This window comes from Pseudopipra pipra, chromosome W (assembly GCF_036250125.1).
Source record: "Pseudopipra pipra isolate bDixPip1 chromosome W, bDixPip1.hap1, whole genome shotgun sequence".
NCBI lineage: Eukaryota > Metazoa > Chordata > Aves > Passeriformes > Pipridae > Pseudopipra > Pseudopipra pipra.
Window position 1 is genome coordinate 26,577,828 of NC_087580.1, and position 20,682 is coordinate 26,598,509.

At 52.4% G+C, this 20,682-nt stretch overlaps 2 protein-coding genes and 1 pseudogene across 2 annotated transcripts; 2 read left to right on the plus strand and 1 right to left on the minus strand.

Moving 5' to 3' along the window:
• The window catches only part of LOC135405598 (zinc finger protein 850-like), a 598,288-nt pseudogene that overhangs the window by 252,382 nt on the left and 325,224 nt on the right, over positions 1-20,682 (plus strand).
• On the plus strand, positions 7,146-8,105 carry LOC135406426 (olfactory receptor 14J1-like). Its single transcript, XM_064640817.1, has one exon. It carries the CDS (start codon positions 7,146-7,148, stop codon positions 8,103-8,105), a length of 960 nt encoding a protein of 319 aa, XP_064496887.1.
• LOC135405415 (olfactory receptor 14J1-like) lies at positions 15,724-16,750 on the minus strand. The gene has a single exon (XM_064640112.1). The coding sequence runs from the start codon at positions 16,748-16,750 to the stop codon at positions 15,779-15,781; it is 972 nt and encodes a 323-aa protein (XP_064496182.1). The 3' UTR covers positions 15,724-15,778.

A 20,682-nucleotide genomic window follows, 5' to 3' on the forward strand; every position in this document is an offset into this window, starting at 1 on the left:
GCCATGAGGCCCCAGGGCTGCAAGGGCCACTCCCCTCCTCCTGGCCTCAGGGGCACAGACAGCAGCCATGGCCAAAGGCCTGCAGAAGGTGGCTGTGTCAGGGCCTTTCAGCTTCTCCCCATCCCTGTCTCCTCTCCAGCCCAGGCTGTCCTACGGTGTCCATGCCCTGCCCCTTTCCCTGCAGGCTGTCCTCATCCCCCCGGCTGCCCCACCTGGCTGGCACCTTCCTGCACTGACATCTCTGCGTCCTCCCTGGCTCTTCCTGCACACACAAAGCCTTGGGCTCATCCAGACTCCTCCTGGGTGACGTGTTCCAGTCCAGTGTTTTCCATGGAGTGAAATTCCTTTTTCCTCATGTCCACTCAGGACCTCCCCAGCTGCACTTGGCATTAATTCTTTCTTTCTCATGCTCTTTTTTGCTCCAACAAAAGGATCCCCCATCTCTAAATCCTCCCTTCAAGCCCTCTCAGGGCTATCCTGTGCTGTCCTCAGTCTCCACACCATTGAGGCCGCAGCTCCTTAGGCCCTCTTTAGTGCTCATGTGCTTGAGACCTTTAAAGCCCATCTTGGGAGATCTCTGGGCACTCATTAATGTTTTTGCAGATGAAAATATTGTGCTCAAAGCCTAAGTAAATCACAGTTGCCATGACAACCAGCATGCATTCCCATTGCTATGGTCGGTTACCATGGCAACCATAATTGCTACAGTCATTTACTGTGGCAACCATCATACATCCCCACTGCTGTGGTCAGTTACCATGGCAAACAGCATATATTGTCATTGCCACGGTCAGTAACCACAGCAACTACCATACATTCCCATTGCTAAGGTCAGTTACCATGGCAACCATCACACATTCCCATTCCTACAGTCAGTTACCATGGCAATGATCATACTTTCCCACTGGTATGGTTGGTTGCCATGGCAACCAGCATACATTCTCATTGCCATGATAAGTTACCACGGCAACCATCATACATTGCCATTGGTACAGTCAGTTACCATGGTAATCATCATACATTCCCTTTTCTACAGTCAGTTACTACAGCCAACCATCATACTTCACACTGGTACAATCGGTTATCATGGCAACCATTACACATTCCCATTTCTATGGTCAGTTACCATGAAAAACATCACACATTCCCACTGCTACACACAGCTACCATGGCAACCATCACACATTCCCATTGCTATGGTCAGTTACCATGGCAACCATGATACATTCCCGTTACCACAGGCAGTTACCATGGCAACCAACATACTTCCGACTGCTACAGTCAGTTACCATGGCAACAAGCATACATTAAAATTGCCACGGTCGTTACCATGGCAACATCACACATTCCCATTGCTATGGTCGGTTACCATGGCAACCATCATACATTCCCATCACTACAGTCAGTTACCATAGCAAACAGCATACATTCCCATTGCTATGGTTGGTTACCATGGCAACCAGCATACATTTCCATTGTTACAGTCAGGTACCATGGCAACCATCAGACATTTCCATTGTTGTGGGCAGTTACCATGGAAAACAGCAAACATTCCCATTGCTACAGTCGGTTACCATGGCAACCATCATACCTCCCACAGGTACAGTCAGTTACCAATGGCAACCAGCATATATTCCCGTTGCTACAGTTAGTTACCATGGCACCCATAATACATTCCCATTCCTACTGTCAGTTACCCTGGCAACCATAATACATTCCTATTCCTACTGTCAGTTACCATAGCAAACATCATACATTGCCATTTCCACAGTCAGTTACCCTGGCAACCATCATACAGTCCCATTGCTATGTTCAGTCACTATGGCAACCAGCATACAATCAAATTGCTATGGTCGGTTACCATGGCAACCATCATATATTCCCATTGCTACAGTCAGTTACCAAGGCAATCATCATACATTTCTGTTGCTACGGTCAGTTACCATGGCAACCACCATACATTCCAACTGTTATGGTCGGTTACCATGGACACCACCATACATTCCCAGTGCTATTGTCAGTTACCATGGTACCCATCACACATTCCCATGGCTGTTATGGTCGGTTACCATGGCAACCATCATACATTCCCTTTGCTATGGTCGGTTACCATGGCAACCATCACACATCCCCATTGCTGTGGTCAGTTACCATGGCAACCATCATACGGTCCACTGCTACAATCAGTTGCCATGGCAACCATCATACAGCCATGTTGCTGCGATCAGTTAGCATGGCAACCATGTGAATTCCAGTTTCTATGGTCAGTTACCATGGCAACCATCATACAGTCGTCTTGGTACAGTCGGTTACCATGGCAACATCATACATTCCCGTTCCTACTGTCAGTTACCATGGAACCAGCATACATTCCCATTGCTATGATCAGTTACCATGGCAACCATCAGACATTCCCATTGCTACAGTCAGTTATCATGGCAATCATCATACTTCCCATAGCTGTGGTCAGTTACTATGGCAACCATCATACATTCTCATTCCCACGGTCAGTTACCATAAGAGCCACCATACATTCCCATTGCTACAGTAGGTTACCATGGCAACCATCATACATTAGCATTGCTATGGTCAGTTACCATGGAAACCATCATACAGTCACGTTGCTATGATTGTTTACCATGGCAACTAACATACATTCTCGTTGCTACGGTCAGTTCCCATGGAAAATATCATAAATTCCCATTGCTACAGTCAGTTACCATGGCAAACAACATACTTCCCACTGGTACAGTCCGTTACCATGGCAACCACAATACATTGTCATTTCTCTGGTCAGTTACTGTGTCAACCATCATATATTCCCGTTGCTACAGTCAGTTACCATGGCAAACATCATACTTCCAGTTGTTACAGTCAGTTTACCATGGCAACCATGACACATTTCCATTGCTATGGTCAGTTACCGTGGCAATCATCATACTTCCCACTGCTATGGTCAGCTACCATGGCAACCATCATACATTCCCATTGCTACAGTTGGTTACCACGGCAAGCATCACTCATTTCCGTTGCTACAGTCACCATGGCAACCATCACACATTTCCATTGCTACGGTTTGTTACCATGGCAACCATCACAGATTCACATTGCTATGCTCGATTACCATGGCAACCATCATAAAGTCACATTCCTATGGCCGGTTACCATGGCAACCGGAACACATTCCCGTTGTTACAGTCAGTTACCGTGGCAAACATGATACATTCCCAGTGTTATGGTCGGTTACCATGGCAACCAGCATACATTTCTGTTGTTACAGTCAGTTACCATGGCAACCATCAGACATTTCCATTGCTATGGGCAGTTATCATGGCAACCAGCATACATTCTTGTTGCTATGGTCGGTTACCATGGCAACCAGCATACATTCCCATAGCTACAGTCAGTTACTATGGTAAACTCTTGTTCCTCTTGGACAGAAGCAGATGCAGATGAGCCTCCCTGTTGTCCACCAGCCTGGCAGCTGTGCTCTAAAGGCCTGTGTCCCAAGGGGTATCTTCACCAAGACTCTGCACAAACCTCTGGGACTCTTTCCAACCTGTCGTGGTGCCTTTCCAGTGAATTCCAGGGTTATCAAAGACAACTGGAATGGGCTCTTTGTCTCACTCCACAGTGTCACCTAAACCAGTCTCTCCTCTGACCCTCACCCACAAAAGTTCACCCAAGTTGTTCATCCCCTAGAGCAGCTCCACAGCTCCAAGAAGCTCCTTCCCACTGAGGACACCTCTCTCCTGCTCTTTCTATCCTGTGTCTCCTTGGCCTTCTCTCCCAACCCATCACAGCCCTGCAACCTGGGAACTGTCTCAGCAGGCCTGGGCTGTTATTGCCTGCAAGTGGAATGAAGAGAGACTTGGGGCTGCAGCTCCTCCTGCCTGTGCCCCACACGCAGGGCATTGGGGCCTGTCTGGCTGCAGCCCCTCAGCGGGGGCACCGGGGGTAAGAACAGACTTGCAGTGGGCAAAGCTGCTCTGAAAGCCCCGAGAGCTGGGGTGTGCAGAGGCTTTGCTGACAATGGCCTTGGGGGTGGACGTGCTGGGACTCAGGCCCAGGGGGAAAATCCCAGGCCTGATCCCTGAGGAGATCAGCACATGCTGCTGAAATGCTGGGGGAGAGAAGAGCCAGCAGAGAGAGGAAACAAATGTGGACAGCCTGGGCTGATGTGCTTTGGACTCGTGCCTGGCCCGGCCTTGGCTGGGCAGAGAAGGGACAGCCTTTGTGTCCCTGCAGGGATGGGATTCACTCACTGCCCCAAAGGCCCCCAATTTGTCTGAGGAGCCCTGGGTGGTGCCTGTCCCACAACTGCTGGGAATCGGGACGGGCTTCCTGCACAGTCCCTGTGCTGTCCATGGCAGCTGCTGCACTTGTGCTGCAGAGCCCTGGCACCTCCCCTGGCACTACAGGCCCCTCTTTGGCTACTCAGTCCAGGCTCAGCTGCCCTGAATTAGGTTCAGCAGTGAAAGGATGTCGAGAAGACAACTGCCATTTTACTCTGAGGACATGTAGAAAATACCCTGATAAAGAACAGGAGAGAGACCTCTCTCCCTGTGCCACCTGACTCCATTTGGTCACCTGAACACCTCTAGGGGCTGCCATGGACAGAAGGAAGAGTGACACGTTCCCCTGTCCTACATGTGGGCCCCTTCTGCCACTGAAGTTGGCCAAAGCAATGTCCCAGCAGCCTCCAAGAAGATCCCACAGCTGCTGCCCTGTCCCTCGGAACTGCTCCATTGGAGCCTGCAGTTCCCAGCAGGAATCTCGGTCACCTCTGGCCCCTCAGAAGGAACCAGGGGTTTGTCTCCCAGCAGGTCACTCCTGGCTTTGGTCTTCATTCATTGCCATGGGAGCTGGGACAAGGAGTCACCTGCAGGTGCCTGTTTTGGGCCCACTGAAGTGGGGCAGGAGGAATCCCAGCCCATGGAGGTTGTGGAGGGAGCTGTGTCCTTCTGGCCCCAGGTCTGCAGAGCCACAAGGAGACACCTCTGTTGACTCAGCTGAGTCCCTTCCCTCAGTGCAGGTGAAGGAGATCCCTCCTGGGCACTGGTTGGGTTTCCTGTCTAATGATGGGACATGAAAAGGGGACTCTTGAACTCTGTGTGTGTTTGGAGAAGTGACAGTGCTGAATGAAGTGTCTGTGCCCAGGTGAGAGAAGGAACATCATTATTTCCTTCAGCAGTGTGCCAGCAGGTTCCCCTGGAGCCCCAGGGACAGCTGGAGGGAGCCCAGAGGGGCAGAGCAAGGGCTGCCTGGGGCTGTTGCTGTGCTGCTTAGCTGGGCTGGGCTCCTGGCACACAGGGAGCTCCTGGTAACCAAGAAGAGCTTCAAAGAGACAGCTCTGCTGGTGAGCAGCTCCTCTGCACAGCCCAGCAGGGCTGAGGGCGCTGCCTGCAGCACCCAGGGCACAGGAGAGAAGGCAGAGAGATGAGAAGCAGCCTGGGCTGGGAGGTGACTGAGCTCTCACTACAGGAGAAACCTTCCCAGGATTTGAATGAAGAATTCTCTGGCTGTAGGAAAGTTCAACTTGCCTTCCTGGAGGCATCTCCTAAAGCTGGCACATCCCACAGCTTCCAGGATCTTTCAGCAGGACTCTCCCAGTTGCTGCAGTGCAGAGGAAGTGGCCATATGGCAGAGCAGGGCAGGAGCTGCAGGCAGCAAGGGCAGAGAGGAGAAGGGAGCAGGAGGTTCAAGGGATCCTGGGGTGGGAGGACAGGGCAGAGCTGCTCAGGGCAGGAACCTTGCCAGCCCTTTGCCACGGTCAGGCTGTGGCTGCAGAGCAGTGCAGGTGAGTTCCTGCAAGTGCCTCTCCCAGCTGCCAAATGGCAGCAGTGGCAGGAGCTGTCAGGATGGCTCTGCTGGATTTGCTGGGGTGCAGCAGGAGAAGCTGCTGCAGAGCAGGACTTGCTGCTGCCCCATCAGAGGCCCAGGGCCAGAAGGTTTCCTGTGCCAGGGCTGACTGTGGGGTGGGAAGGTGGGGGTGCAGCCAGGGGTGCCCAGGGCTGTGGTGCAGAGCAGGGTCCTGCCCCCAGGGCTCTGTGTGCTGGGGCAGGGACACTGCTGCCTGCCAGGGTCAGCTCTCAGCCCGGCCAAGGAGCTGCCACGGGGCTGGGGGAGAAGGGCTGTGGGGAAGGAACAACTCCTGGGAGGGCAGAGCAGGGCAGAGTCCTTCTGATCTCCAAAGTGTGCTGCAGGGATGAGGGCTGGTCACAGCTCCAGATCTAAGCAGGAAATTTCCCAGAAGGTATTTGCAAGAGGCACAGACAGACAGGGGATACCCTAAAGAGAATGAACCAGTTCTTTCAGTGTTATACTCTGGGTTGTCTGAGTGGTGAGTGCGACAGGGAAATGAATCTCTGAGCACAGGAGGAGACACTGAAACTTGAACTCTGTTAGATTAGAGGGGATTGAACCTGAGAGTATCAGACATCAAAACTGTCTTATAGATGCATCATTGTCACTTTTCCAGCCTCCTCAGGGTTGCTCTGACATTGCCATCAGAGCCTGCCCAGCCAGAGATGCCCCTGGGCAGTGCCCTGTGCTGCTGGGAGGGCTCTGCAGGGCACAGCTGAGCCCCCAGGGCTGGGATGGGCTCTGGCAGCACTGGCAGTGTCCAGCTCTGGGCCCAGGGAAGCAGCTGCTGGCAGGGACAGCTCCAGGCAGCAGAGCCCTGGGCAGGGAGTGGGGGGCAAGTGCCTCCAAGGCCTGGGGGAGGGGGTGTTCAGGCAACTCTGCTGAGCACTGTGTGTTGGGCCATAGAAATGAGGATTCCTGCAGTGGAAAAAAACCTTCTGCAGCTGTGATGGTTAAAATAGAAAACACAGGTGCAATTATTCTTAGGTCAGACTAAGCTTCTGCTCTGCAGCTCCAGCTCTTCTGAATCGTGGGTGTAGAGAGGGAACTTTTGTATTCAAGATGTGCTACAACTGACATTCCTTGTGTGCCTGAGAGCTTTACCAAAAAAGTCATATGTCACACCACAGCAGAGCAAAACAGACTCCTTGGCAGTGAATTTGGTGACATTTGACACGTTGATTTCTTTTAGAAATGGAGTGGCTTTTTCACAGAGGTCTGTCTTAACTGTTCCCTGTCCTTTCCTTTTCTGAAACAGATCTTGTGCTAAGAAATAACAAATGTCCAACAGCAGCTCCATGCCCCAGTTCCTCCTCCTGGCATTGGCAGACAGGCGGGAGCTGCAGCTCCTGCACTTCTGGCTCTTCCTGGCCATCTCCCTGGCTGCCCTCCTGGCCAACGGCCTCATCCTCAGCGCCGTAGCCTGTGACCACCACCTGCACACCCCCATGGGCTTCTTCCTGCTCAACCTCTCCCTCACAGACCTGGGCTGCATCTGCACCACTGTCCCCAAAGCCATGCACAATTCCCTCTGGGACACCACAACCATCTCCTACATGGGATGTGCTGCACAGGCCTTTTTCTTTCTGTTCTTCATCTCAGCAGAGTTTTCCCTCCTCACCACCATGTGCTACGACCGCTACGTTGCCATCTGCAAACCCCTGCACTACGGGACCCTCCTGGGCAGCAGAGCTTGTGCCCACATGGCAGCAGCTGCCTGGGCCACTGTGTTTCTCACTGCTCTGCTGCACACAGCCAATACATTTTCCCTGCCCCTGTGCCAGGGCAATGCCCTGGGCCAGTTCTTCTGTGAAATCCCTGCCATCCTCAAGCTCTCCTGCTCACACTCAGGCTACCTCAGGGAAATTGGGCTCACTGTGATTAGTGCCTGTTTAGTGTTTGGTTGTTTTGTTTTCATTGTTTTCTCCTATGTGCAGATCTTCAGGGCTGTGCTGAGGATCCCCTCTCAGCAGGGACGGCACAAAGCCTTTTCCACGTGCCTCCCTCACTTGGTCGTGGTCTCACTGTTTGTCAGCACTGGCTTGTTTACTTACTTGAAGCCCCCTTCAATCTCCTCCCCATCCTTTGATCTGTTGGTGTCAGTTCTGTACTCAGTGGTACCTCCAGCATTGAACCCCCTCATCTACAGCCTGAGGAACCAGGAGCTCAAGGACACACTGAAGAAAATGATGACTGGATGTTTTTCAGAAGCAAAAATGTTTCTGTTTTCTGCTCCATAACATTCAGAATGGATGGCCCAGCCTTCCTTCTCAGGTTTCTTATGGCAATAATTTGTGGGAGCTGTTCTCTTTTTTCTTGCAATAATTTTTTTCCACAAAAGAAAATGTTTTTCTTCCTGCCCTTTCTAATTCATTGTCTACTATTGAATTTGATTCTGATACTGTCTAAATGAGGAATTGTAATTTATGCATTTCAAAAAAACTAATTTTCTTGTAGAAACTTTTTTGGATGAAATCCTTCCTCTGGTACTTTTGAAGTAGCAGGGACTGTCCCTGTGTGCAGATGAAGAGAGAAAAGGAGTCCCAGCACAGCAGCACTGCCAGGGAGCACCAGAACTTATTCTGAGCTGCTCTCTTTCAACTTCCACGCTCTCCTTCTGCACCCATGTGTAAGACCTGACTGGTTTGATATTGGGGTGTGGAGATGTAACAAGAACTAATAGTTTTTGCAACAAAACATGTCATAGAAAATTACTGTGTGCAATTTAGAGAAATTGGCCAAGGACAGTGAGAGAACAATGAAGAAGGGAGCTAAAGCAGCAGATGTATTTATAACCAGGAATACTTTCTCAAAGAAGTTCATATGGCAGTCACTTGGAATTCTGGGGACTCCAAACAGAGAAGACCACCAAAGATGCTCGATGAAGCCCCTCAGAGACCTTGCAAGGATATGTATATATGCTAATGAAGTGTTGGGAGCTGCAGCTCTGGTGTATCTGTGAATGCCATGAATACATAAAAGGAATGCAGGGAACAAAAAATGGATAACCATGTAATGCTGACATAGCAGCAGGAGTGAAGATACCTCTGTGTTCACTTCCGTGAACTGATTCCCAGGGCACCTGGTTAGCTGAAATCACGCAGTGTTGTAATAAAAATGCCTGCCTATTAAAACTCACAAATTGAGTCTTAGCGGTTTCTTTAAGAGCTGGTTTTAGGCAACAACGATGCTTCATGGCCCCTCACAGCCCCTCATGGCCCCTCACAGGCCCTCACAGCCCCTTACAGCACCAGGTGTGGGGATTCTCCCAAAGGAGAAAGGATCAGGCCCTGCTTGTCCTCCTTTCAGTTGGGTCATTTTATATCAGTGAGTAAAGAAAGGTTGAAATGAAACAGTTTGCACCATTTCCCTCTGCTTTAATTTGGGGGGGCTGAAGCTCTCTGCTGATGGTGGCCCGAGTGTGACCATCAGTGCAGCCCCCCAGCCCCCTTTGTTTCCCCCCCATCATTCCTGGTTCCAAAGCCCCCCGGCTCTGGAGGAGGCAGAGCTGCAGCGCTGTGGGCTCCGTCCCCGGCCCAGCCGGGGCTCTCGGGCAGGAGCAGCAGCAGCACAGCCCCTTCCCACCTGCTCTTGCCTTGGCTTTGCCTGGGAAGCCAGAAGCCTCTGGAAACCAGCACAGCCACTGAAACGGGAGCCAGGCCTAAAAGAGTTAACTGAGATATCTTGGCCTGCTAAGAAACCCCAATACCTGTGTTGCTAGAAGAACATTTCAGGAGCACTGGTTAATATCATGTTCTGTCCTGCTCACTGGACCAAAGGACTTATTATAGAAAGGAGCAGTACACACATGGTAATAAATTAGGTAAAGAAGACATTTGAATAAGATATAGAAGGCCCAAAGCCAGGGTTTTGCAAGCTTGAAGAATTCAGGTCACCTGACAAAGAAAATTGAAAAGGTCAAATCACGGAAGATATCCGTGGTGACCACCAGAGGGATGAAGGCTTGAGGAGAAGATCCCCAGAGTAGAAGACTGTGCATGCCTGGAAAGACTCCACTCAGAGACTAGCCTACTTATTAATATGTATGTTAAATGATTTAACCATGTATATAAAGTGTATAAAATGGCTTCCTTTTGCACATTCAGGTCAAGCAAGCTTGTCCAGCGTGAGCTAGCTTGCTTGCAATGTTGAATAAACAAATACTTTGCAGGTTAAAGACAAAAAATTCTCTGAGCAGTTAATCATATTGAGGTTTTTCAGCAGCAAAGAGGGTTGGGAGACTTCCAGACTGCTCAGGCTGGGAAGGGGATAGGGCAAGTCCTCTTGCAGTCATTCTCAGACATTGGAAGGACAAGGCAGGAATTGCAGAAACCCTGTGGGAGGGAAAAGAAGGGGATGTTGTGTGCTCAGACTTTATCAAGGCCCTTGATGTGGTCTCCTGTGGTCTCCTTATGGCCAGACTGGTGAGAGCTGGACTGAAGAAGTGGAAGATGTGGTGGGTGGGAAGATGGCTGAATGAAGAGGGTCAAATAAAATCCATGGTACAAAGTCCTCTTGGCAGCAACTTCTGGATGAAATCCCTCAGTGACCAGCCCTTGAACACCACTATAGAACACCCTTATTATCTCTCTGTACATTGGGACAAAATGTGTTTTCAAGTCCTTTGTGGATGATGCCAAATTTCAGGGAGCCCTTGAGCAACCTATCCTGGTTTAAAGACACATATTGGGGTGGGAACTCCAATAAAATGAATTCAATCCCCTTTTATTCCCCACCTCTACAGGGAGACAAAATACAAGGAGGTATAATTGAAAACAATAAGAGTTTACTGACAGAAAATATATCAGCAAAAACAGCAATATCAACAGACAGTTCAAAGCATCAGCAGAGAGAGAAATTGTCTCCTCTCCCCCCCTTTCCCCAACTCCCTTTTGTAAACAGATAAAACCAGGGATCAACATGTGCCTCTCTTCTCCCTTGTACCCCAAATGGACAAAGAACAAAAAAGAAAACCAGGGGAAAGAGGGGGCAAAGCAAAATCTGGGAAACTCTCTGGTCTGAGATCAGTTGTGCTGTCCAAGAACACGCTGACTCCAGAGGTGTCCAAAAAGGGCAAAGCCGGCGACTCCGGTCCGTGCGGCGGCGGGGGGGAGGCAGCGGCTCTGCTTGATTCCATGGAGTTCTGGGGAGGCAAGGTGACCTATTGGTTCCATGAGATTCTGAGATGTCTCAGAGTTCCTTTTGTTTCAAAGAGACCCCACATGTCACAATGGTCCCTTGGTTTTATGAGATTCCTCAGTGTCCCTGCATTCCTTTGGTTCCATGAGGCCCTGCAGTGTCACGGTGCCACTTGATTCTGTGATGTTACAAAGATCAGAATGGCCCCTGGATTTAAAGCCAACTGCACATGGGGCTGCCTTGGGGGGAGTGTGGGCACCGAGACAAGGGAGTTTTCACCCCCTGGACTCAGCCCTGGGGTCACCACATCTGGACTGGTCTGTCTGTCTGTGAGGTTCCCCATTCTGGAGGAATGAGGAAGAACTGGAGAGGGTCTAGAGGAGATCCGACAGGATGGAGCTTTTCTCCATATTGGAAATAGAATGAAATCTCCACAAAGAGTAACATGGAAGGTTCAGACTGAAGGTGAGGAAAGAGAAATGTCACTCAACGGGGACCCTTGTGCTGCAAGAGGTCACCCGGAAGGAAGTCAGGATCAGCCCATGGCTTTGTGTTCCAGGGAACAGGCAGAGCTGGTGCAGAGACATCAGGGAGGATCGAGAAATGCTGCTGGGAGGGGGGTGGGAAAGCAGGAGGGGTGTGTGCAGCCTGCAAGGCCAGAGCAGCAGCAGGGCCAGGGCAGGACAGCCTGCAGGAGAGATGGCCAAGGGCTCTGGCAGGGCTGCAAGGCCCAAAGGCACCCAGGCCTTTGTCCCCTTGCCTCTGGCAGCTGCCTCTGCCACTCAGGCCACCACAAGCAACTTGCCTGGCAGGTTCTGCCCTTGGTTTCTGCCTCGCCCCTCCCTCAGGAGCCTGGCAGGGGTTGCCCAGTTTTGGGCCTTTGTTGTTCCTCCCCCTCCCATCCCAGTGCCCCCCAAACAGCCCTGAGCCAGCCGGGAGGGACAGGATCTGCTGGGCCAGGGCCTGGGGCTCAGGCCTTGGCCTTTGTGCTCCACAAAACCAAGGCAGGCTTTGCTCAGCATTGCAGGGGCCTGCCCAGAGCCTTTGTCTGCCTGCACTCCTGGCCTCCAAGGAGCTGCTCCAAGGAGTCCCTGGGGAAGCTTTGTCAGTGCCTGCCCTCAGTGGGGCCCAGCAATGCTTCAAGGGACTTGGAGTTTGGCTTCTGACTTCTTCAGCAGCTGCTTCAATCTTCTCTCAGTACCTCAGCATCATGGGCTGGGCTGCAAATACACCATGGGGCTCATTAAAATGCAGAAATCCCTCAGGATCTCTTTGTCTTCCTTTAATTGTCTTCAAGGCAATTTCAAAACAAGTCTTCAAAGCTTGTACTTTTTTTTTTTAATTTAAGGATGGACATTTTTTAGTTCAGAGAAGACGTGATAAAGGCGTTCTCCAAGTGATCTTGATGCTGAGTGTCTCCTCAGGAGATCCACACTGACCGTGGATGATCAATCTTGCTCCTCACCCCCCAGTCTCACCAGTTCTGACATGGTCCATCTTGGACTGACAGCTGATGCAGCTCCAAACACACTGTGGGACCCATTAAAACACTGAAAACCAAATTATTTTTCTTTCTTTAATTGTCTTCAAGATGTCAACAACAAATTGGAGTTGTTTTGTAGTTTTGCTAAGGAGGAAGATTTTAAAGTGGACGTCACAAAAAATACATATATATTTATGTAAAGGAATGATTTACACAGAGCCTTGGGATGCAAGAGGATCAGGGTGCAAAGGATTTAGAAACAAAGACAAGGGGGCAAAAGACATGAGTAGCACTTAATCATTGACCAATTGAGCAGTTTTCATGTGATTCAATAGCATTTGCTGCAATTTTAACAGTGACTGAATTATAGATTCCCAATAACAACCTTCACACCACAGTCAATTCACACCCACACCCAGGCAGAGATGTGTGGACACATCAATAGCTGGGTGTGCAAAGGTCCCTCTCCCAAATTCTCCTTGTTGTCAGGGAAACACTCCCCCAAATCCCTTTGTGTTTCCCAACAGACAAGGGTCACAGCTGGAGGAGTGTTTGTTGAGGGGGATCAGAATTGTCCTGGGCATCAGCGCCGTTCTTTGGAGTGTTGCAAACTGGAGGGTTCCCGAGCTGGGAGAGGCTGCCAGAGGTGTCCCACTGAGAGGGAGGTGCTGGGGAGCTGCCAGGGCCTCCCTCAGCCCCGCTGGTTGTGGGCTCCCAAAGTGACTGGCTTTAGTTATCTGCTGAATTTCCATCCTGGTGTCAGGAATGACTGGAGTTTCCAAACTATTTGGGAATTGTATCCAAACTCTTCTCTTTGGGTTAGGATTCAGGTAGGGAATATTCCACGTTTTTCAGGGGATGACTCCTTATCCTGTGTTCCCCAGCTCTTACACCCATCCCAGTCAGCTGGATGGTTTATTGACAATGTGTCCCGAGGGGAGGGACCTCCAATGCCATAGAAACCCCTCCCCTGGATTAGGAAACCTTTGGAATTCAGGAGGTGTTCCAGTGGAGCATGAAAATGAACAGCAATTTTCCTAAAGCCCAGACCCCAGCAGAACAAAGGCAGGCCCCCTCAGTGGCAGAGCAAAGGTCCCCCATCCCTGTGTCCCTGTGGCCGCTGAGGCGGCAGCGCAGGCCCGAGGCGGTGCCGGGTCCCGGTGCAGCCGGGGCAGAGCGGCGGCTGCGCGAGCGGCAACCCCGGCGGTGAGTGCGGCAGCCCCGTGGGAGCGGCGGCTCCGGGCACAGACGCCGGCGGCAGCCGCTGTGGCTCCTGGAACCGAGTGGCCATTGGGACACTGCAGGGCCTCCTGGAATCCAGGGGCCGGTGGGACACTGGGGAGCCTCTTGGAGCCAAGGGAACCCTGGGATATTTTGGAACATCCTGGAATCAAGGAGCCATTGTGACACTGCGGGGCCTCATGGAACCAAAGGAATCCTGGGACACAGTGGAAACTCATGAAATCATCAGGGCCATTGTGACACTCCAGAACCTCATGGAACCAGGGGTCCATTGTGACACTGAGAGGCCTTATGGAACCAAAGGAACCCTCAGAGTTTTTGGAACCTCATGGAATCAAGGGGCCATTTCTGGCAGGATGCTCTGCTCTGACAATACCTAAACAATGGTCAGAGAATGCAAACAATGTGATGAGTTACTGCTGGTGTCAAGGTGCTGTTTTTAATGTTCAATTATGCTAAACCCAAAATGCTTCATGAAACTTCAAACACACATCCTGCCTTTTGAAGCAGGATTTGACAGATAAGCTGCTCCCTGGCCTGCAAATATGTCTGGCAGTCAAACCCTTGATAACTATAAAAGCCTCGTCCAACTTTCCTGTGGCAGATTCTTCCACAGACTTCCTTGAAGTGTGTGGAGTTTCTGCCATGAAGCAGGGACAGCTCTTCATGGTCACTGCCCAGGGGTTAAGTGAAAGAGAGAGAACTACCCCCTGTCATTGTGGGGTGAGTTACCCCAATCTCTACTTCAGGATTGTTTCTTTTTGCTGGCTTTGATCCAATTGCTTTATAGAATGACTTTGATAGACTGCACTGTCCTATCTTACACTATACTGCTAGGAGGTTTTTGCTTTTATACTGTGCAGTAAATAATTCTCTTTAAGGTCTTTTGTCTGTTCATTTGTCTGATCAATTGTCTGTTCATTTGTCATAATAAATCATTCATTTTATAGAAATATTTCTGATTTACCATCACTAAAACCTGCAGGACAAAGTGATTGAATCACACTTCTATAATTCCTTCAGTCTAAATGAAAATATGAGTCTGAGATTGGATCCAGCCACCCCCAGGCTCCTCTCTGAGAAGGAATTTAGAAAGCAAGGGGGTCCTTTCTGCCCCTCGTAGCTCAACGAGACGGCTTCTGCCATCAACTTTGTCTAAGCCTTCCACCCCCCCAGCCCCAATCTGTGACACAGGGGCATGTCTTGTGCATGCAGTGCAAACATGGGCTCCTGAGCTGGTCATTTGCTGTCCCTCCTTGGAGGGAAGAACAAGCCCAATGGCCTGGGGTGAGAGGCCAGTGCTGGGAGCGGCGCTGGCTGTGCCAGGGCACTGCTGGGTGCCCCCACCCTGAGCACTCCCACCCTTGTGCTGGTCACTGCTGTTTTCCTCTGCAGGGTGTTGTGTTGGGCACATCCTGGAGAGCAAAGTGGAAAGCAGATGGAAGCTTTGAGGCCCTGGCCTGAGGAGATGCCCCTGCAGGATGGCAGTGCTGCTGCAGAGGTCAGCTCTGTGCCAGCAGTGCCCGTGGCTGTCCCTGCCTGCAGTCCCTGGACAGTCCTGCAGCAGGACTGGGACCGACTGCCAGAGCACTGAGGCCTCCAACAACACAGGGCTCTGAAGGACAGTGTGGAAGGGAAGGGAGAGGAGGCCATGGAGGAGAAGGGCTGCTGCTCCCTGGCAGTGCTGCTCTGCTGGGACTCTTTTCTGGCCCAGCTCTGCACAGAGGCCCCGACCCTGCAGCTGCAGAGAAGTCAGAGAGGAAAGATGTCAGGTAAACAAGTCAATGCAGAGTTCTTTATTTGGTTTAAGCACACAGTGAGTAAAATTCCCAATTTGTACAGCCTGTGGGCCAGGCTAGAAAGGCAAACACAGAATTGAAAATGGTGTTTATAGCTATATAAAGAGATATATATATCTTTATTTATATCTTTATAGATATAAAGATTTTTTGGTGTGAACAAATTCTCACAAAAATAACAGCCCTACCAAGAGTAAAAAACAGAGAAGATATGGTGGGCCTTTAATGACGTCCATAACAGGATTGGCCTTTAATGAGGTACATAACATGCAGAAGAAGGAGAGTTTATTGCTTCTGAAAAACACCCAGTTATGAGTTTCCTCAGAGCATCCTTGAGCTCCTGGTTCCTGAGGCTGTAGATGAGGGGGTTCAGTGTTGGAGACACCACTGAGTACATGAGTGACACAATAAGATCTAGGGGTGGGGAGGAGATGGAGGGGGGCTTCAGGTGGGCAAAGAATAAGGTGCTGATAAACAGGGAGACCACGGCCAGGTGAGGGAGGCACGTGGAAAAGGCTTTGTGCTGTCCCTGCTGAGAGGGGATCCTCAGCACAGCCCTGAAGATCTGCACATAGGAGAAAACAAAGAAAATGAAACCACCAAATATTAGACAGGCACTAAACACAATAAGCCCAAGTTCCCTGAGGTAGCCTGAGTGTGAGCAGGAGAGCTTGAGGATGTGTGGGATTTCACAGAAGAACTGGCCCAGGGCATTGCCCTGGCACAGGGGCAGGGAAAATGTATTGGCTGTGTGCAGCAGAGCACTGAGAAACCCAGTGGCCCAGGCAGCTGCTGCCATGTGGGCACAAGCTCTGCTGCCCAGGAGGGTCCCGTAGTGCAGGGGTTTGCAGATGGCAACGTAGCGGTCGTAGCACATGATGGTGAGGAGGGAAAACTCTGCTGAAATGAAGAAGGCAAAGAAAAAGAGCTGTGCAGCACATCCTGTGTAGGTGATGGTTCCGGTGTTCCAGAGGGAATTGTGCATGGCTTTGGGGACAGTGGTGCAGATGCAGCCCAGGTCTGTGAGGGAGAGGTTGAGCAGGAAGAAGCCCATGGGGGTGTGCAGGTGGTGGTCACAGGCTACAGCGCTGAGGATGAGGCCGTTGGCCAGGAGGGCAGCCAGGGAGATGGCCAGGAAGAGCCAGAAGTGCAGGAGCTGCAGCTCCCACCTGTCTGCAAATGCCAGGAGGAGGAACTGGGGCATGGAGCTGCTGTTGGGCATTTGCTGCCTCCGGTTATTGTTTTCTGTTGAGGAGAAAAAAGGCAAAACTGAATTAGGCCAGACTCAATCAGCAAAACATCTTGCATGTCTCATAGCAATTCAACATTCAGGGCCTCTTTTCAGGAAGATCTCTCTGCATCCCTCTCCCCGAGCTCTGGGTTTTGCTGGCTGGATGGGGCACTGAGAGCAGGGACCCTGGAATGGGCTCCCGAGGAATCCGTCTTTCTGTGCAGTGAGAGGCAACTTGGAGCACAGGGTGAGCTCCAATTAAATGCACTTGTGATGCATCAAAGTGTTTCCAGAACTGCTGGTCACAGTTTGCCCAAGGGCAGAACAGAGGGAGGGGATTTGGGGGACACTGTGCTCCAAGTGAAATCTTGTGAGTCCTGAGAGGCAAAGGGATGGTCTCTTGGTGCAGAGACAAGAGCTGGCCATCTTTCCTGTTCACAGCTGCCCCTGGCTGGCAGCTTGGAGCTGAAAGGGGATGGCCCTTAGGAATTCTCTGCAAAAAGAAACAAGGCACTTCTGGGATCAGAGGAATCCTGGTTCAAAGAGCACATTGGCAGAATCCTTGCCTCTCCTCAGGATGCCTGATTAGGATCTCATCTCTATCCTCCCAGACTGCCACACAGAGGGATCACTGCAGCTCCCAAGTACGGCTGCCCAGAGCATTTCCATGGATTTAGCACTGAGGAGTTTTATCCATGGGGATCCTGTGCAGCACAGAGATCCTATGGCAGAGCTGTGCCCTTCTGGAGGGCACCTGCAGCCCTGCAGGACACCCAGGCAAACAGCTGAAGACCCTGAAGGTGCCTGGAGGGCACTTTGGCACTTGGCTCCCACAGACACATCCCAACAGCAACACCCAAAGGGATTGTGTCTGGACAGGAATCTGCCCCCCCCAAGTGGTGACACTGGCTCAGAAAATCCACTGGTGAGAACAAGGAAAGCCCAGGCAGCAGGGGATGGCAGGGAAATGCCACAATGGTGCTGCCAAGGGAGGAGGGACACAGAGAGACAGCTGGAAATCAGGGCCTTGTCCTTGCCTGGGCTCTGGCTGCTGCAGGGCAATGCACAGCCCAGCCCCCGTGGGCCTGAGGGCACAGGCTCTGCTTAGGCTGGGAAAGGAGCCCAGGCAGGAGCTGCTCAGGGAAGGGGTCTGTGCCACAGGGACAGCAGGGAGGGGCCCACATCCCCCTGCCCAGCCCTTGTGGCAGCAGCTGCCTCTCCCTGCCTGCCTGTCTCTGGGTGAGGAGCTGTTCCTGCCAGCAGCCCCTGCCTGTGCCCAGCTCAGCTCCCTGCCAGTGCTGCCAGAGCCATCCCCAGCCCAGTGCCCAGGGGCAGCTGTGCCTGGGCAGGGGCTGCAGAGCAGATCCCAGACAGCCTGTGGTGGCTGGGAAGGGAGAGGTGTTCTGGGGGGATGTGCTTCCTGAGAAGGGGCCCTGGAAATGGAGGAGATGGAGCTGAAGCTGTGAGGAGCCCTGAGCCTGCAGCTGAAGGGCCCTGCCCTGCCCTGCCCTGCCCTGCCCAGCCCTGCCCTGCCCTGCCCTGAGGGGTCACTCCTTCCACCCACACCTTCTCCCTGCAGGGCCGTGGCAGATCCTTGGCTGGGCTGAGAGCTGCCCCTGGCAGGCAGCAGAGTCCCTGCCCCAGCACACAGAGCCCTGGGGGCAGGACCCTGCTCTGCACCACAGCCCTGGGCACCCCTGGCTGCACCCCCACCTTCCCACCCCACAGCCAGCCCTGCCACAGGGAACCTTCTGGCCCTGGGCCTCTGATGGGGCAGCAGCAAGTCCTGCTCTGCAGCAGCTTCTCCTGCTGCACCCCAGCAAATCCAGCAGAGCCATCCTGACAGCTCCTGCCACTGGGGGCATTTGGCAGCTGGGAGAGGCACTTGCAGGAACTCACCTGCACTGCTCTGCAGCCACAGCCTGACCGTGGCAAAGGGCTGGCAAGGTTCCTGCCCTGAGCAGCTCTGCCCTGTCCTCCCACCCCAGGATCCCTTGAACCTCCTGCTCCCTTCTCCTGTCTGCCCTTGCTGCCTGCAGCTCCTGCCCTGCTCTGCCATATGGCCACTTCCCCTGCACTGCAGCAACTGGGAGAGTCCTGCTGAAAGATCCTAGAAGCTGTGGGAAGTGGCAGCTTTAGGAGATGCCTCCAGGAAGGCAAGTTGGACTTTCCTACAGCCAGAGAATTCTTCATTCAAATCCTGGGAAGGTTTCTCCCGTAGTGAGAGCTCAGTCACCTCCCAGCCCAGGCTGCCTCTCATCTCTCTGCCTTCTCTCCTGTGCCCTGGGTGCTGCAGGCAGTGCCCTCAGCCCTGCTGGGCTGTGCAGAGGAGCTGCTCACCAGCAGAGCTGTCTCTTTGAAGCTCTTCTTGCTTGCCAGGAGCTCCCTGTGTGCCAGGAGCCCGGCCCAGCTCAGCAGCACAGCAACAGCCCCAGGCAGCCCTTTCTCTGCCCCTCTGGGCTCCTTCCAGCTGTCCCTGGGGCTCCAGGAGAACCTGCTGGCACACAGCTGAAGGAAATAATGATGTTCCTTCTCTCAGCTTGGCACAGACACTTCTTTCAGCACTGTCATTTTTCTAAACAGACACAGAGTTAAGTTCAAGAGTCCCCTTTTCATGTCCCATCATTAGACAGGAAACCCAGACAGTGCCCAGGAGGGATCTCCTTCACCTGCACTGAGGGAAGGGACTCAGCTGAGTCAACAGAGGTGTCTCCTTGTGGCTCTGCAGACCTGGGGCCAGAAGGACACTCAGCTCCCTCCACAACCCCCATGGGCTGGGATTCCTCCTGCCCCACTTCAGTGGGCCCAAAACAGGCCCCTGCAGGTGACTCCTTGTCCCACCTCCCATGGCAATGAATGAAGACCAAAGCCAGGAGTGACCTGCTGGGACACAAAGCCCTGGTTCCTTCTGAGGGGCCAGAGGTGACCAAGATTCCTGCTGGGAACTGCAGGCTTCAGTGGAGCAGTTCCTAGGGACAGGGCAGCAGCTGTGGGATCTTCTTGGAGGCTGCTGGGACATTGCTTTGGCCAACTTCAGTGGCAGAAGGGGCCCACATGTAGGACAGGGGAACCTGTCACTGTTCCTTCTGTCCAGGGCAGCCCCTAGAGGTGTTCAGATGACCAAATGCAGTCAGGTGGCACAGGGAGAGAGGTCTCTCTCCTGTTCTTTAGCAGGGTATTTTCTATATGTTTTTGGAGTACAATGGCAGTTGTCTTCTGGACATGCCTTCACTGCTGAACCTCATTCAGGGCAGCTGAGCCTGGATTGAACAGCCAAAGAGGGGCCTGTAGTGCCAGGGGAGGTGCCAGGGCTCTGCAGCACAAGTGCAGCAGCTGCCCTGGACAGCACAGGGCCTGTGCAGGAAGCCCATCCTCATTCCCAGCAGTTGTGTGACAGGCACCACCCAGGGCTTCTCAGACACATTGGGGGCCTTTGGGGCAGGGAGTGAATCCCAGCCCTGCAGGGACACAAAGGCTGTCCCTTCTCTGCCCAGCCAAGGCTGGGCCAGGCACGAGTCCAGAGCACATCAGCCCAGGCTGTCCACACTTGTTTCCTCCCTCTGCTGGCTCTTCTCTCCCCCAACATTTCAGCAGCATGTGCTGATCTCCGCAGGGATCAGGCCTGTGATTTTCCCCCTGGGCCTGAGTCCCAGCACGTCCCCCCCCAAGGCCATTGTCAGCAAAGCCTCTGCACAGCCCAGCTCTCGGGGCTTTCAGAGCAGCTTTCCCCACTGCAGGTCTGTTCTTACCCCGGTGTCCCCACTGAGGGGCTGCAGCCAGACAGGCCCCAATGCCCTGCGTGTGGGGCACAGGCAGGAGGAGCTGCAGCCCCAAGTCTCTCTTCATTCCACTTGCAGGCAATAACAGCCCAGGCCTGCTGAGACAGTTCCCAGGTTACAGGGCTGTGATGGGTTGGGAGAGAA